Source organism: Pelobates fuscus, chromosome 8 (genome assembly GCF_036172605.1).
Source record: "Pelobates fuscus isolate aPelFus1 chromosome 8, aPelFus1.pri, whole genome shotgun sequence".
NCBI classification, from domain to species: Eukaryota; Metazoa; Chordata; class Amphibia; order Anura; family Pelobatidae; genus Pelobates; species Pelobates fuscus.
The window spans coordinates 54,459,799-54,474,746 of NC_086324.1; the positions used below are offsets into that span (position 1 = coordinate 54,459,799).

Below are 14,948 nucleotides of genomic sequence, written 5' to 3' on the forward strand. Positions count from 1 at the left end.
GGATTACTGGAACCATGTCCTGTGGTCCGATGAGACCAAGATAAACTTATTTGGTTCTGATGGTGTCAAGCGTGTGTGGCGGCAACCAGGTGAGGAATACAAAGTCTTACCTACAGTCAAGCATAGTGGGAGTTTCATGGTCTGGGCCTGCATGAGTGCTGCCGGCACTGGGGAGCTACAGTTTATTGAGGGAACCATGAATGCCAACATGTACTGTGACATACTGAAGCAGAGCATGATCCCCTCCCTCCGGGGACTGGGCCGCAGGGCAGTAGACATTAATGGCTGTGTGTTGAGTTATTTTGAAGGGACAGCAAATTTATACTGTTATACAGGCTGTACACTTACTACTTTACATTGTAGTGTCATTTCTCCAGTGTTACAAACATTTTGCTAATATGAGGGGTACAATTTATGTAAATGGGCTGCCAAGGAGAAAAATGTTGGCAACCCCTGATATTTATCTATCAATTTATCTTTCTCGCTCTCTATCCATGCACCTGCTAGCGATTGGCTTTGCGCAATCTATAGAATAAACAAGTTTGTTCTGATTCTCTGTGAAACCACTTCTTGCCGAGTACAACAAAAACAAATATCTGGGTGAGGTCAACTTCCCAAATTTACAGTATTTATGCACCATGCAATGTTTTGCAACATAACAGTTGAAATGCAGTATGACATCCACACTGTTACACATACGCGCAAGTCATTGTATGCCTGCTCACTCTTCACCACTTTGCTTCACATTCCCATTTCACTCCAGAATGTAACAATGGGGTTTCAAAGCATTTGAGCATCCAGGATAACTTGCTATAAGTCCAACTTTATTCAGATCAGACACTTATTGGAAGTTGGAACTCCCATCCCAAGATTTTTTTTTTTTATTATTATTCAAAATGTTTTCTTCAAGTGTAAAGCGCTCTGCTGACACAGGTACTGTTAATAGTTACGAATATTCATTATCTCGTGTGAAGTGTGTTTATAATCTGCACTCTTACATACCTATGACTACCAACATTTTTGCTCTAGTGCAGTAACTTATTTTACCACATGGTGGCATCACTGAATTTCTAAATAATGCTTTATCAGTAACCTTTTTCTATGAGGCTGCGGTGTTGCCACTGTCTGAAAGCCAAACATAAACCTTCTCACTTGACTTAACCCGACACATATAGTAGGTCACTCTTACTAAATAAAGACAACAATGCACAATTGTGTACAATCAATCATTGTTACATATGTCTGCCATACATATACTATTTTTTAAAAGATGTTCTTTGATTTTTACATTCTGTGATCATGCCTCTACTTGCAACGCCTATTAAAAGAACAACTGCTCCAAACTTGAAACAATAACATGACATTATGCTACCCCAGTATGCAAAGCTGGGATTTGCTTTTTGGTTGTCTGCCACACATGAGTGTGGATGATACCATAATATATTAGACAATGGCCACCACACCTTGTCGCACTGATTCTTACACAATGTTAATATAAAATAGGGAACCAGTCATGATAAATACAACCAAGTGTCCCTATTTAGGAGGGGAAGTCCCTGTTTTAGGCCCAAATCGCTTGGTCCCTCTTATCCATCGTAATGTCCCTATATTCTAATTTAGAAGTTCAATATTGTTGGTGTGTCTGAGCGAATAGCAGAGCTCCAAAGCAATACAGTAACATGTCTTTAAACAACCATAACCGTCTTTAGAAATCACTGGGTAAATAAGATAAATTGTTCTTGTTCTAAATAACCACAATTTATGCAACCAAAATGTAAATAAATCATTAAAATTCATCAGAACAGCCCTGGCCACACCCCCACTAGCACTCCTAACATTAATGAGTCCCTCTTTGTCCATTTGAAATGTTGGGATATACCCAACATTTAATGTTGACCGTGATCTCCTAATAGTGATTTTTGGAATGCTAGCAGTATTTAAATGAGCACATATTTTTAGGATTAAATGGAGTTACAAAAAAATTAGCAGTCTCAAAACACAAAGATCAAGTTGGCTCCACTTAAAAATGGTTCAAAGACATCTGTTTTTCTTCAATAGTACTACTTTTATCCAAAATATTAACATGATTACTATGCAAGAAAAAATAAATAAAATGATTTTACAACAACTTAAAGGAACACTGTAGAGTTAGGAATGCATATCTGTATTCCTAATGCTACGGCCCTGAAAAAGCCCTTATAAATTAGGTCCCCCCACATTATAAAATAAAAAATAAATAAAATAAAATTATTTTGTGTTGAGTCATCCTGGAGACGTGCTTCCAAAATGACGGACCAATCCAATGCTCCTCAGAGGATCACTGGGGAACGTAGAACAAGTAGCAAGTGGCGAGCACGAACAACAGCTCAAGTAGCCTGCCCTTCGGTGGGTGCCCGCTCAGATCTCAAGCTGGTTTTACTTTGTCTAGTGCCATTACAGAGAGAACATATCTGAAGCATATCAGACTGGTCCCACCCGTACGAACAGTCCAGATCTGAAATGCCTGCCAGTTCCATCTGCACGAGAGATACAGCGACCTCAGACTATCGTTTCAACCTTGTAAAGGTATCATCAGTGAGGTATAGCCAATATCCCTCTAGGCACAGTGCGCACTGGGGAACATAGACAACGTGTGAGGGTGTCACGGTATGACAGCCGGGAAGTAAGAATCCTCCTATACCCAGATGGCTTGAAGGAGTGGCTTAAGACCAAACTTCCAATTCTTCTACTTAGGTTAGTACTGGGTTTTGGTGGGTAGGATGGGGAAGGGGGAGGGGGCAAGAGTGCAGGCACCAGAACAACTTCAATAAGATGTAGTTGTGAGACTCTAAAACCATCTTCACCCCAGAAACCCAAAGCTTACCCTACTCCATGGTATGAGTTTATACAACAGTTGGGTGTGCCGAATACCTGTCTAACGTAGCAGGGCTTAGGAATTTACTAGAAAAAGTACAGTACTAATTGAGCAAAGTTTTCTAATAATTTTCTTTTCAGCATAGAATGCAAAAAAAAAAACTAATCACTTTAGTGATTCACATTATTTTGCACCTAGTTTGTATTATATTTATTTACATATTATCACTTTGGTGATTCACATTATTTTGCACCCAGTTTGTATTATATTTATTTACATATCACTTTGGTGATTCACATTATTTTGTACCTTTGGTTTTCTTCCTTTTTCTTGTCACTGTTGATTTTTGAGTGTTTGTAAGGGTACACTTATAAACCTAGGGTACTGTGTGCACTATAGTACTGACGGTTAACTTCTTGCTTTTCTCAAAAAAAAAACTAAAGCTGCTTACATCATTCCAAAAACGTTTATGCTCTCAAGGACAAGGGCACATGCGGAAGTCCTTTACATTAGGACTTATGAAATTGAGATGGAGTTACAATAGTAAGGTAATGCCAGGGATGCAATGCCAATAGCTGGCGACACACTATGCTAGCCATGTACAAAGTGCTGATTCTTTCTTGTATTAGTAGAAATGTCCTCAGTAGACTTTGTGCAATACCAGTGCCAAATTTTCTTTGGTACAACAGAAACCGGATACCAGACAAAAATAAACAGGATAGCATGGAACAGTTAAGAGGCATGCAAGCATCTAATAAAACAGAGGATAATCGCAGTTTAATAAATAAATTACGGAAGATGGAATGACTTATGCATTGCACTCTGCAGAGATTCCCATGCAAGACTCACATTTGGATAGTACTCCATCACAAGGAGGTATTCCATACGGCCATCTGAAGTCACCCTTTCGTCTGCGACAATAAAATGGGCAATGTTATCATGCTCCAGCAAAGGGGTTCTGTAAATGCTTCTTTCATTGAGGAAATTCTGGCGATTGTTGAATGAGAAGACTTTTACTGCCACAGAGCGTTCGTCCAAGGATCCTTTGTATACAGACCCATAGCGGCCTCGACCGATGAGCTAAGATGAGAAAATTGCGCAATGTAAGACACCATACTCCATACTCCCATTCAAACAGTAATCACAAGAATGTGTTAATCTTTATTACCAAAGATTACTTATAGAATTGAACAATTACGCAGGGGATGATGAGAGTTACCACTCATAAACCATTGTGGAGTTAAAAAAAAAAAAAAAAAAAAAAAGTACAACATGCTTATGAATGTTTCTCCTTGATCTTATGTAATTAATCATATCTGCTTAAACAGGAAGTGGCTTAATACGTGTGGTATCCAGAATGTTATAATGTCCAGCTAATGGATCGTTACATCTTTATTTGCCCCAGATGATCTCCGTAAGTGTTCCTTTTTACTTCCTGTGGACCCACTGCTAATGTGAGCTTCAGCATACAACTTCCTTCCAGATAAAGGCTAATTACCCACATGTCCAGCGGAAAGTGCCTTCTACGTGTACAGGAATCCTGGATTACTGAACATTGCTGTGATCTTGTTGGAAATACAAACTTCAGGATAACAGTTTCTAATTCCCCCCAAGTCTTTTGATCTACTAGCACCAACACTTCAAATATTTCATCTAGGATCCAAATATTTATTGTCATTTATACACTGTGCCAATTTTGACTTTATGTGGAACTTGGCACTTTCCTTTAATTGTTACATTGTTTAAATGGATTAAATAAATGTATCAATTTTCCAACATTGAATCTATATGCCTTATTTTATGTAACTCCCTTATGTTTTCTCTGATCGCCTATCACACACAGACATCAGTCCTCATAGTATCCCTTTAATGGGTCTTCTAAACTCTTCTTTACTGTGAATAACTGAGGTGCAAGGAAAGGGCACCATAACCACATTTTACTACAGAATAAATAGGACAACAAACCGGTAAATGACAGGCACGTAGCTTTAGATTTGTTTGTAAAATTCATGAACATTTGTTTCAAGCACAAATTGAAGGGTCTCTGATTTGTAGCTTCAAACATATAGCCAACATTGTCAGGTTGGAAAGATATGGAAATGTCGGTGTGACGATCTGAACCTAGTCAGTGGTTCTTGGAGGAGCCTGCTGGCCAGCCTCTTACCTTGTGACTATGGCCCCAGCAGTAGACATGGCTAAAATACTTTAAAAGGCTCTGTTCATGTGAAGTACAGTATGTACCTTTGTACTATAGACAGAGAGACCGACCGTTCTCTGGAACTGTTTTGGGCATGGGACCTTCTGCACGGTTGGTCAAAAATATGACCTCCAGGAAATTCCTGAAATGATCTGGGTGATTTTTGGATTTGTTGGTCACCCAGATCAGGGCCATCAGGGATGTAACATTTGTGTGGTTTGATGTATTTTAGGGTACTTTTGGGGTGTTTTTAAAAAGTATGTTTTTTCTGTGCGTGGAGATAATTGGATTAGAATTAGTACAGTTACCGATCCAATGATCTCCCAAGCAGAGGGGAGGGTCTTACATTGTAAATGTGTTATTATTGGTTTGTAAGTTTGTGTCCCTGTCCCCAACAAGGTCCATGTGGGCATACACCTTGCTTGGGGACTTGCATAAAAGGAAAGTGTGGCTCCCATTAAAGAGAGATTCGTTTAGCCCTTCATGAAGTCTTGGCTAATGTTTGGGGGATTGGAGAACTACATACACTCTGGGGATTGCTATATCACAATACTCCCCTGAGTATAATCACTAGTTTTTATAAGAGCTGTTCCTGCTATGCTCTCTGGGCTAGGAGAGGTCTACCCACCGGAAGCTGGATCCTGGTCTTGGGTCCAGGGTGGGTGGAGGACGGCAAGATCCCCAACCAAGCTGCGGCGGTGTGTGGGAGCCACCGGTGGTTATGGTGTTCCAGTACAGTGCTCGCAAGTACTAGGAAGCAGCGATTGACGGAGGTACCCAGTCGGGTGCCAGGCGGTCAGTCACAGTTGGCAAACATGATTTTTGGACTACAGTTTGCCACTCGTGTTCACTAAACTTTTGGAGTGACTTTTTTTTTTACATTTAATTAATACAGGTTCTACGAATATGAATGTGCCCTTTTAGAACCAATACATACAGAAATGATAAACATTCACTTCTACATAGTTTTATTACATAAACGTGACCTTTCCTACCTATTTATGTAACACCACTGATAATTTTACACCACAAATAGTTTTTCACATCACGAAAAGAATTCAAAGGACAAGTAGACAAAACAATACATAAATAGTCAGTTGGAAGGCATGAGCCATTTAAAGTAACATTGAACAGTCATGTGCCCTTGCACAAAGTGTTTATATTTTTACATCGCATTAATTGCACACTATAAATTCCTGTGCCAAGAAGAGTTATTTGTATATACAGAAGATACCTGTTCCATATTTTGGAAATCCATAAATAGAAGGATATTTATATAAAGCAGCTGTATGTATATATATATATATATATATAAAAAAAAATACATACTGAGCTATAACATACTTAAAAGAACACTATGGGCACCATAACAACTTAATCAAATTGAAGTTAGGAGCCAGGGGCTCCCTGGTCCTGGTTTACTTTTTGGGGTTGAACTGTTCATGAAAAGTTTAATCCCAAAGTCTCTGCTTCAACATCAGCTTTCTGAAAATTCTAAAAATGGAATCCTCGAACTGCCTTGTGCAAGGGTGCCGCTGATTGGCTGAAAGTGGTCAACTGACGCGTTAAGCTAATATTTAAGTTTCTTTTAATGAATGGGTACTTATTGATTGATTTAGAGTGTCCACTGTCTGATCTAAAGCAATCAGCAGTGCATCTGCCCACTTCATAACAATCTGTTAATTTTTGTTTATCCAAGCTACATATCCCCTTTATTATTTCCACAAACTGCCATATTTTGGACAATTTGATTTGTAATAAAAAAATAAATACATTTAAAAACTGGGTACAAATCAACAAAGAATTCGTAGATGTGAATAGAGGAAGGAGTAGATTAATTTCTCAATTTAATAAAGCTATTTATAAAGCAACATGACGTAAATTGGATGCACAACAGCTCAGAGACCTGTAAGCCAAAATGATTTCAGAGACTTCAATTACCTCTAATAATTTTAAATTATCTAGGTCCAGAGATGGCTCTGAGGTTGCTGCCTCCATCATATTCATGCTGTGAAGGCCTTGCTTTCGGTCTCCTAAAAGAAAGAAAGAGGGAAAAAAATTAGACACCATTGGACTCATTACATTGATTCTGTCAAAGAATTCAATTAAATTAATACATTTAAAGCAATATCCCTGACAGATAATATTTAATCTAATTAAGCTATAGTAAATGTAGGTATAACTGATGCAAAGATCTGAATGCTTTCAGTATGGAAATGTCATGTCAGGCAATTACTGGTATCTGTGACTAGAATTTAAATGTTGCTGGCATTAATGTTAAATACATATTTTTGGATTTCACGTATAACCCTGTGAATGCTTTTTGTTTTAAAGTACACCCTTGCTTCTTATAAGTATACTTTTCGTTCCCTTTTCTGAAAGGCCAAATGTGCTAATTAACGAGCCACCTATGCACCTGGAACCTGCTCTGTTGCATAAGACTGAATGAGAGTAATCTAGAACACACAATAACATACCTCCAAATATCCTATATCCAAAGAAGACAACAACTATCACAACCGCCATCACAGACACTGAAGCCAGGGCAATGATTATGGTCACTTCTCGTTGAAACCAGCCAGATGGACCTATAAAAGAAGAAACAAAAAAGAAAACAATTAGACAAGAGACTAGTTATTGATTTGTTTAGAAGATGATTATATTCAGAATAAGCAAGTCATGATAGCAAGAAATACTGGTAAACATAAAAAGAGAACCGTATTATTCCGGTTGATCATTTTGCACAAAGGCTGACAAAGATCATACAAATTCTAGTTGTAGATCAGTCAGGGTCTACTTTGAGCATATTTAATTCAAAATGGCTGTTATTGTCCTATATGGCAAGAACTATACAGTATCATCAATGCTTTAGAATGATACAGAATTCTGTGCGGTGGAGATATTTATGGAATCAATACATTGTGTCATTCTCCTCCGCTCTATGAATTCACCAAGTTTCTATGCAGACAAATTCAGCAATTCCCATTCAAAAGGAAGTCTGCATAATACATCTTAATTCAGTCTGTACATAGACAGGGAATGGCATACACTGACAGCTGTTTTCTATGATAGTAAGTAAACACAATAATCTTCCGGAAAATGACAGGAGCTATACTATATACAGAGACTGCAGGATGGGATGAAGGCACTGCGAAAAGTCGATTGTGTTAGGAAACGCAAAGTTAAGCATGCTTACATTAATGGGGAACATTATCGGTTTATATAATGGTTATAATAGGCATGGAAAAAGTACGAAGAACAGGTCAGATTCATAATATTGCGGGGAATTAGAGGACTGATCAGATATTTATCGTCCGAGGAAAGCAACAGACAGATCATAAACTCACGCACATAAAATCGGTACCATATAATAGTTACAAAGTCCCCGGTAACTTACGAGCAAAGAGAATGTTTTACTAGTATGAGTTTAGTCTCTATGGTTATCAGATAACATGTTACTGATGATTGAGAAAGTAGCATAGTGTGAGAAACGAGCAGTGGAAGTCTCCATAACAAAGTAATTTTGGGTCTCCCTGACACTTTCTCCTTCCTATGTTCTTCCCATTTTCACATGAAGACTGAGAAACTCTTATATATGAAGTGTTCATGAAGTCCAAGGTGAAAGAGTGCACAGTTCCAACTTCTATAGAATTATGTAGTAATTTTTTTCTACATAGCTTTGGAATATCCAACAAATATATATATATATATTTTTTTTTTTTTAAAAGAAGGAAACACATGGAGTGTGTCCAACCACAAGTATTTATGTGTAACTGCCATACTTAAACATATAGTGAGAAAAAGAACACTCAATGTGTTCAAACCAGGTTTAGGTGATATTATCCTTGTCACACACAGCAGTGTATAGTGCAGCACCATGTACTGCTGTGTGTGACATGGGTAATATCACCTAAACCTGGTTTTAACACATTGAGTGTTCTTTCTCTCACTACTGTTTTTCTGGGTAAATAAGAGAACCCAAAGAGTGCTGTAGCTGCTAGTAGATATATATAAATTTATTTTTTCCTATATATGAAGCACCCAAATATCACACATAAAATTCCCTTTTGTACTTAAAGGACCAGTCTAGTGCCAGAAAAACAAACTCGTTTTCCTGGCACTATGGTGTTAATAGGTTCCCCCCCTCACTCATGGCCCCCTCCCGTCGGGCTGAAGGGGGAGGAAGGGGTTAAACACTTACCTTTCTCCAGCACCAGGCTCCCTCGGCGCTGGGGACTCTCCTCCTCCTTTGGACGTCATCAGCTGAATGCGCATGCGCGGCAAGAGCCGCGCGCACAGTCAGTCAGTCCATAGGAAAGCATTCTCAATGCTTTCCTATGGACGCTGGCGTCTTCTCACTGTGAAAATCACAGTGAGAAGCGAGGAAGCGCCTCTAGCGGCTGTCAATGAGACAGCCACTAGAGGCTGGATTAACCCATAGGTAAACATAGCAGTTTCTCTGAAACTGCTATGTTTACAGCAGAAAGGGTTAACCCTAGATGGACCTGGCACCCAGACCACTTTATTGAGCTGAAGTGGTCTGGTGCCTATAGTGGTCCTTTAAACATATATTTCTTCATGAAAGCTTATAAACTTATCACACAATGAATCTCTCCACAACTAGCAAACCCTCTCCTCCCTTGAACACATCTGAGTCCCCTATTCAAACTTTTTTCTCTGAAGTTACCTTACACATCTCTGTCCTATACATTTCATTGGTTATAGACTACACACCTGGTAACCTTTAATTTTTTGGATACATAAATACCACCTTCTTACGGTAGACTGTAAGATTGTTATACACTTTGCCCCTCCCTTTCTCTGCTGACTAACTTTTTTATGTTATATTTTAACATATGTTTAACATTATATTTTTGCTTGATTTGTTTTATACCCATTGCATAACATTGTGTTAGATATTGATACTCCGTAAATAATAATGAAAATATCACCTATGACTGTAAGAACAAAGCCAAACAAGTCAACAACTAAAACAGTCGAGTAATTTTGACAGCAAACAAAAAAGATATGAAAAAAATGTAATTGAATTGCAAAAAACAAACAGACATTCAAATAAATGAATGCATTTTTTCTTAGAGGGAAGGAGTATTTGTTATGAAAATACTCAACAATTCTCCGATAACCGCTCCCACACAGAAATATGTGTTTCTGAATATTATTCCAAAACAAAAAATCCTTGAAAATGTCACTGTGGTATTAGGAATGGAAAAGGGGTTTATTTGGCAGTAAAATAACTATTTATATAGCAAGAGGTCATTGCAGACTGCTGTAGCAGAAAATTTGTCAAAGACAAGTACTCTCGGCTCCAGACTGTTCGGCTTTCCCCCTTCCAGAAATCCCAAAATAACACTGAGGCAATAGCAGGGAAGGAAATTACAAAGAAACATTTTTCAGTACATTTTAAACTATGCTTGTTCTTAAAAAGTACTAAAAAAAAATTCAAAAGTGTGATTTTTCGACTGGCGTCAGAACTTAATGAGTGGGAATGTTATATCACAATATCGTTCAGGAATGTTTCGCACATGTATAAATAGTCTACTTTAACTACACCAAACATGAAATACAATACATCGTGTGAGTACAGATATACAGAATATGTTTGCATTTCATGAATAATTACAATCAGGTGATTACCTGACTGCGGATACGTAGTCAGACGCACCAACTTATCAATACTAAAAATCTCCTGATTGAGGATGTATGGAAATTGAGCATTATCAGTCTCAAGGAGGTGACGGGACTTGAAAAATAGCACATCTTTTAAAGGCTCATTAAAAATAACTTTTATAAATCATATGCCGTTTTCTAATTATTGATTATCTGCTGGCTACGGTTACTGTACATCATAATCTGAACATCTAGGTCATCAAGCGTGATGGGTGGACAGAGATGCAGAAAAGAGTTTCATGAAGCTGGTTTACAGAATTTATTATGATTATTTTGTTTAATTTTTTTTTAAAGGAGGGGAGGCAGTAATGTACAATAAAAAGGAACGCTCTGTAAATATGTAAAGGTTCCTTTAAGTGATTTTGGGCGCACACACACGTACAGAATACTGATACTTCTTGGAAAATCACAAACCTCCTCATAGGAGTATCGAAATGTGTTCCCCTAGTACGAGTATATGAACTTATATTCCAAATAAAGCACTTTTAGTAGAAATACACAAGAAAAAACAAGCTGCATAGTGCCTTTAAACTTGGGCAGAAGCTGTTGAATTCCAATTCAAACTAATCCATTATCTCAGGGAAAGTTTTATAGTAGTATATGAAAAGAGAACAGATGTACAGTAGCACATTACAAAAACCTAGAGAACATCTCCACCATAATTAGTCACTGGTCTATGAGAGCAGTAGGTTCAATAATGTAGATAGATCCTTTTTTTTTTGGTGTTTCACATTGTTAAATTTTCGGCTCCTGCCCGCCAGGGTACAGAATGAAAAGGAGGGATAATGCAGGCACATTTTGTTACAACATAGGGAATATACATAGTTTATATACAGTTTATTTACCCAGTTCACCACCTTGTCATACCCTCCATATCTCTTTTCCCCTTATCTTATGGTATACACTTAGGATAGATCCTTTTTTAATGTATTATGGCAAAAATAAGTTAAAATAAACATATGCAAGAAAACACAAAAAAAAAAAAAAAAAACACACAAAAAAAAATGTGCATATACCATGAAATGATAACCAGCTTGGGTCTATTACTATTGAATTTTTATTTTTTATTTGGTATCTTTATGTGCAGTTAGACAATATTAATAAACTGACTTTTGATAGGAGATTGTTGAATTAAAAAAAATAAAATAAAAAAAAAAGATTCCCTGTATATAATAATCCTGTATCTCACATACTACACTATGATAAGTAATAGAGAGCAGAACTGAGAAAACATTTAATAAATGCTCCAAGAGAGGACATGGGAATAACAAAACTCACTTAGACCAAAATACCTAAAGAAAAGGTAGCCAATAGCCAGAGATGCTAGCCACCTCCATGGGACCAAAGTTAATACAATCCCTTTAATAGGGCTAGTCCTAGTGTCCAATTGGTCAGTACTGTGGGTGTTTTCACCCCCACAGTACTGACCAATTGGACACTGGGACTAGCCCTATTAAAGGGATTGTATTTAGGGGGGAGTAGGATGCATTATTTTACAATCTGTGATATTGTATGTGGTTTTTATTATTGTTGCGGTCCCTGAAGAAGTTCTTATGTGAACGAAACGCGTTGGACCTTTTGCCGCATTCTTAATTTTTATTTTTATGGTGTGTTTCACCTTTTAAAAAAATAAAATAATTGGATTTTGATTATTACCTACTTGGAGTCCCGTGTACCATTGGCTACTTCGCATTGGCAAGGGGATTACTAGCCCCCCATATCATCAGGGAGGCACCTTAGGAGCACTCTTTTCTACACCATCTTGGGAGTGCATTTATTAACAGCGCAAGATTTATTGTATATCCTGTATCACATTATTTTGCTTTTGTATGTTCTCTCTATAGATTATACAGCCGTATCCCGATTCGGTTTTCGTTTTTTGTATTCTGTAAAGGTCGTTTGTTGTGGATAATCTCGGGAGGCTGCATATTAATTGAAGTTAAGTAATTTACACTACTTTTCATGAATATTGTGGTGTTTATATTTGTTTTCATTTTGCTTAAGTTGTGCTACCTCTGCATGCAAATCCTCACGCCTTCCCTTTGCAAAATTCAAAATTAGTTTCCTCTTCGATTGAATCTCTGCAGTGATGACTTGCATACTAAAGCGATATCTGCAGCGAATAATACTTTAATGTTGGTAAGTAAAATCTTAATATCTGCCTTGCTGCCAGGTAGGTGATACACAGCCAGAGGTGTATTTCCTGACCTTATCTGGTGCTCTGAAGCCATCTCCAGATTTTCTGTGTTGCTGCCCTCAGAGGGAGAAAGTGAAGGCTCATGTGCAGGAGTCATCTTAGATGGATGCTGATAAAGAGGCACGAGAAGCAAATCTCCTAGATCTCTAAAAGTAGAAGCCATATAACAAGCAGCAAAGCTTAGTTTTCTTTGTATGAAGCTAGATATAAATAAATTCTCGAAAAGGTTTGCGGAATTCAGCAGATATCTGCCCAGAATAACCGGTCTTTCTGGAGCTCTGCAATCATGTGTCTGCTTTGGTCTGTTGCTAGCTCTGCCCCAATTGGATTGTTACTTTTGCAGTCGATAGAATTTTTCACTCATGAAAAGGTATGAAGGGAACTGCTTCAGAAAGTCCTTCTTTCTGCTTCAGAAACTTATATGAACTTTGGGAAGAAGTGTCACTTATGCTAATGCACGCTGTACAGAGGAAATTATATTTTTTTATGTCACAAGATAAGTTGTGAGACTGTTTCTAACTACTGCAGCTATAAGGATTGGATAGAGCAGGGCAGGGGGCACCAATGATTTTATAGTACTTGGAGTAAGGACGTTTTAGGAGATTTTGGGACCATAATGGTCTGTCCTACAGCTGACAATGTTTAGAGAAACGTGCAGTCAGATAACAATGATTCAAGAGATACACTCATAAAATGATTATCCTATTTACCTTTATAAAAACGCAGGCAGAAAAATAAAGTATTCAATATGTCTTTCTGTGAATTTAGTATCAACACTGATTCTGCCGCCACCCCCCCCCCCCCCTTTACTATGAATGAAAAGGTATTACTGTACATTATGGTATTCATGAGCATTTAGTCCACCCCCCCCCCCTTTTTGTTTCTGCCGCTGTTAAAAAAAGGAGTTGATTACCTAGTTTTGTTTGTTTTTGTACCAGCCCCCACTAATATCAGACATCTGAAGCCAAAGCCACATAGTATGAGCATCTGGAGTGAGGTGTAGAACAGACAAGATTGGACAGGCTGCGAGGAAATACAAAATATACAGGAAACCCATATAACCATGAAATTACTTTACTCAGTAATCCTTCCCTCTCTTAATTCCATTTTCTCATTCTTTCTAAACGATACACAAATTAAGGCCTAACAGTCACTTTGGCCTGATATCTATCAGGTCATGGGATCACTGACCATTTCTCAGGTTAAACACACAAATCTTTGGGAGCTCTTTGTACCAGGTCTTTGAAAAAAGGATGTATGTCTTAAAACGTGGATCTGTCCCAGCCTCAACCAAAATACACGTTCCACTGGGTGGAAGCTTGGGAATGAAACATGTAACTTTGTTATTTGCTAGTTGATCGATACAAGTAATGATGACGAATAAATGCTGTGTTTTTCCTGCTTTCACAGATAGCGTTATTCGTTATTAATATGATGGTATTTTTTTAGTAAGGCATTAGGCAAGCAACTTAACACAAAACCTTCAGTTTAAGACACAATATCTATGAATCTATTCTCCATACTGGAAGGAAGGCTACAATTATGCCACTTTATGGATAACAGCAATTCCATGTGTCATATTCAACATTTTCCTTACTCACTTCAGACTGAAGTCTGACATATTGGGGCACTTGTGACTTTGCATTAGAGTTGCTCAGCCTTAAACAATCACAAAAGGCCCATGGATGTGAAGAAATACAACTGGCAAATACGTAACGATCTTTTTGTCAATTATTCGAATATGTTTTCACAAGCAATAAATCTGTACAACTACCAAATGCAAGAACACAGCTACCCCTTTAAGTGAAATAATCAATCCTGAATATTCTTAAACACACAAAAAATAAAAAAAAATCTAGAAAAAAGCCCATCAAACGCAAATATACACAATGTTTGTGTGCATTTAGCCTTAATTTGGCAGAGGCAGAAAACAAACAATATTGTGCTATGGCAAGGTACAAAAACATTTGCGTTGGCACACACTGGGGGACTGTACAACGACCCAGCGAAAA

General features: G+C 37.8%; 1 protein-coding gene across 1 annotated transcript in view; it reads right to left on the reverse strand.

Annotated features, from left to right (window-relative positions):
* The window catches only part of BMPR2 (bone morphogenetic protein receptor type 2), a 137,343-nt gene that overhangs the window by 22,100 nt on the left and 100,295 nt on the right, over positions 1–14,948 (reverse strand). The window contains exons 4-6 of the mRNA XM_063429840.1: positions 7,529–7,639; positions 6,993–7,084; positions 3,704–3,934 (exon numbers count right to left, since the gene is read on the reverse strand). Coding sequence (XP_063285910.1) covers positions 3,704–3,934; positions 6,993–7,084; positions 7,529–7,639 — 434 coding nt within the window. The remainder of the gene's footprint in view (positions 1–3,703; positions 3,935–6,992; positions 7,085–7,528; positions 7,640–14,948) is intronic.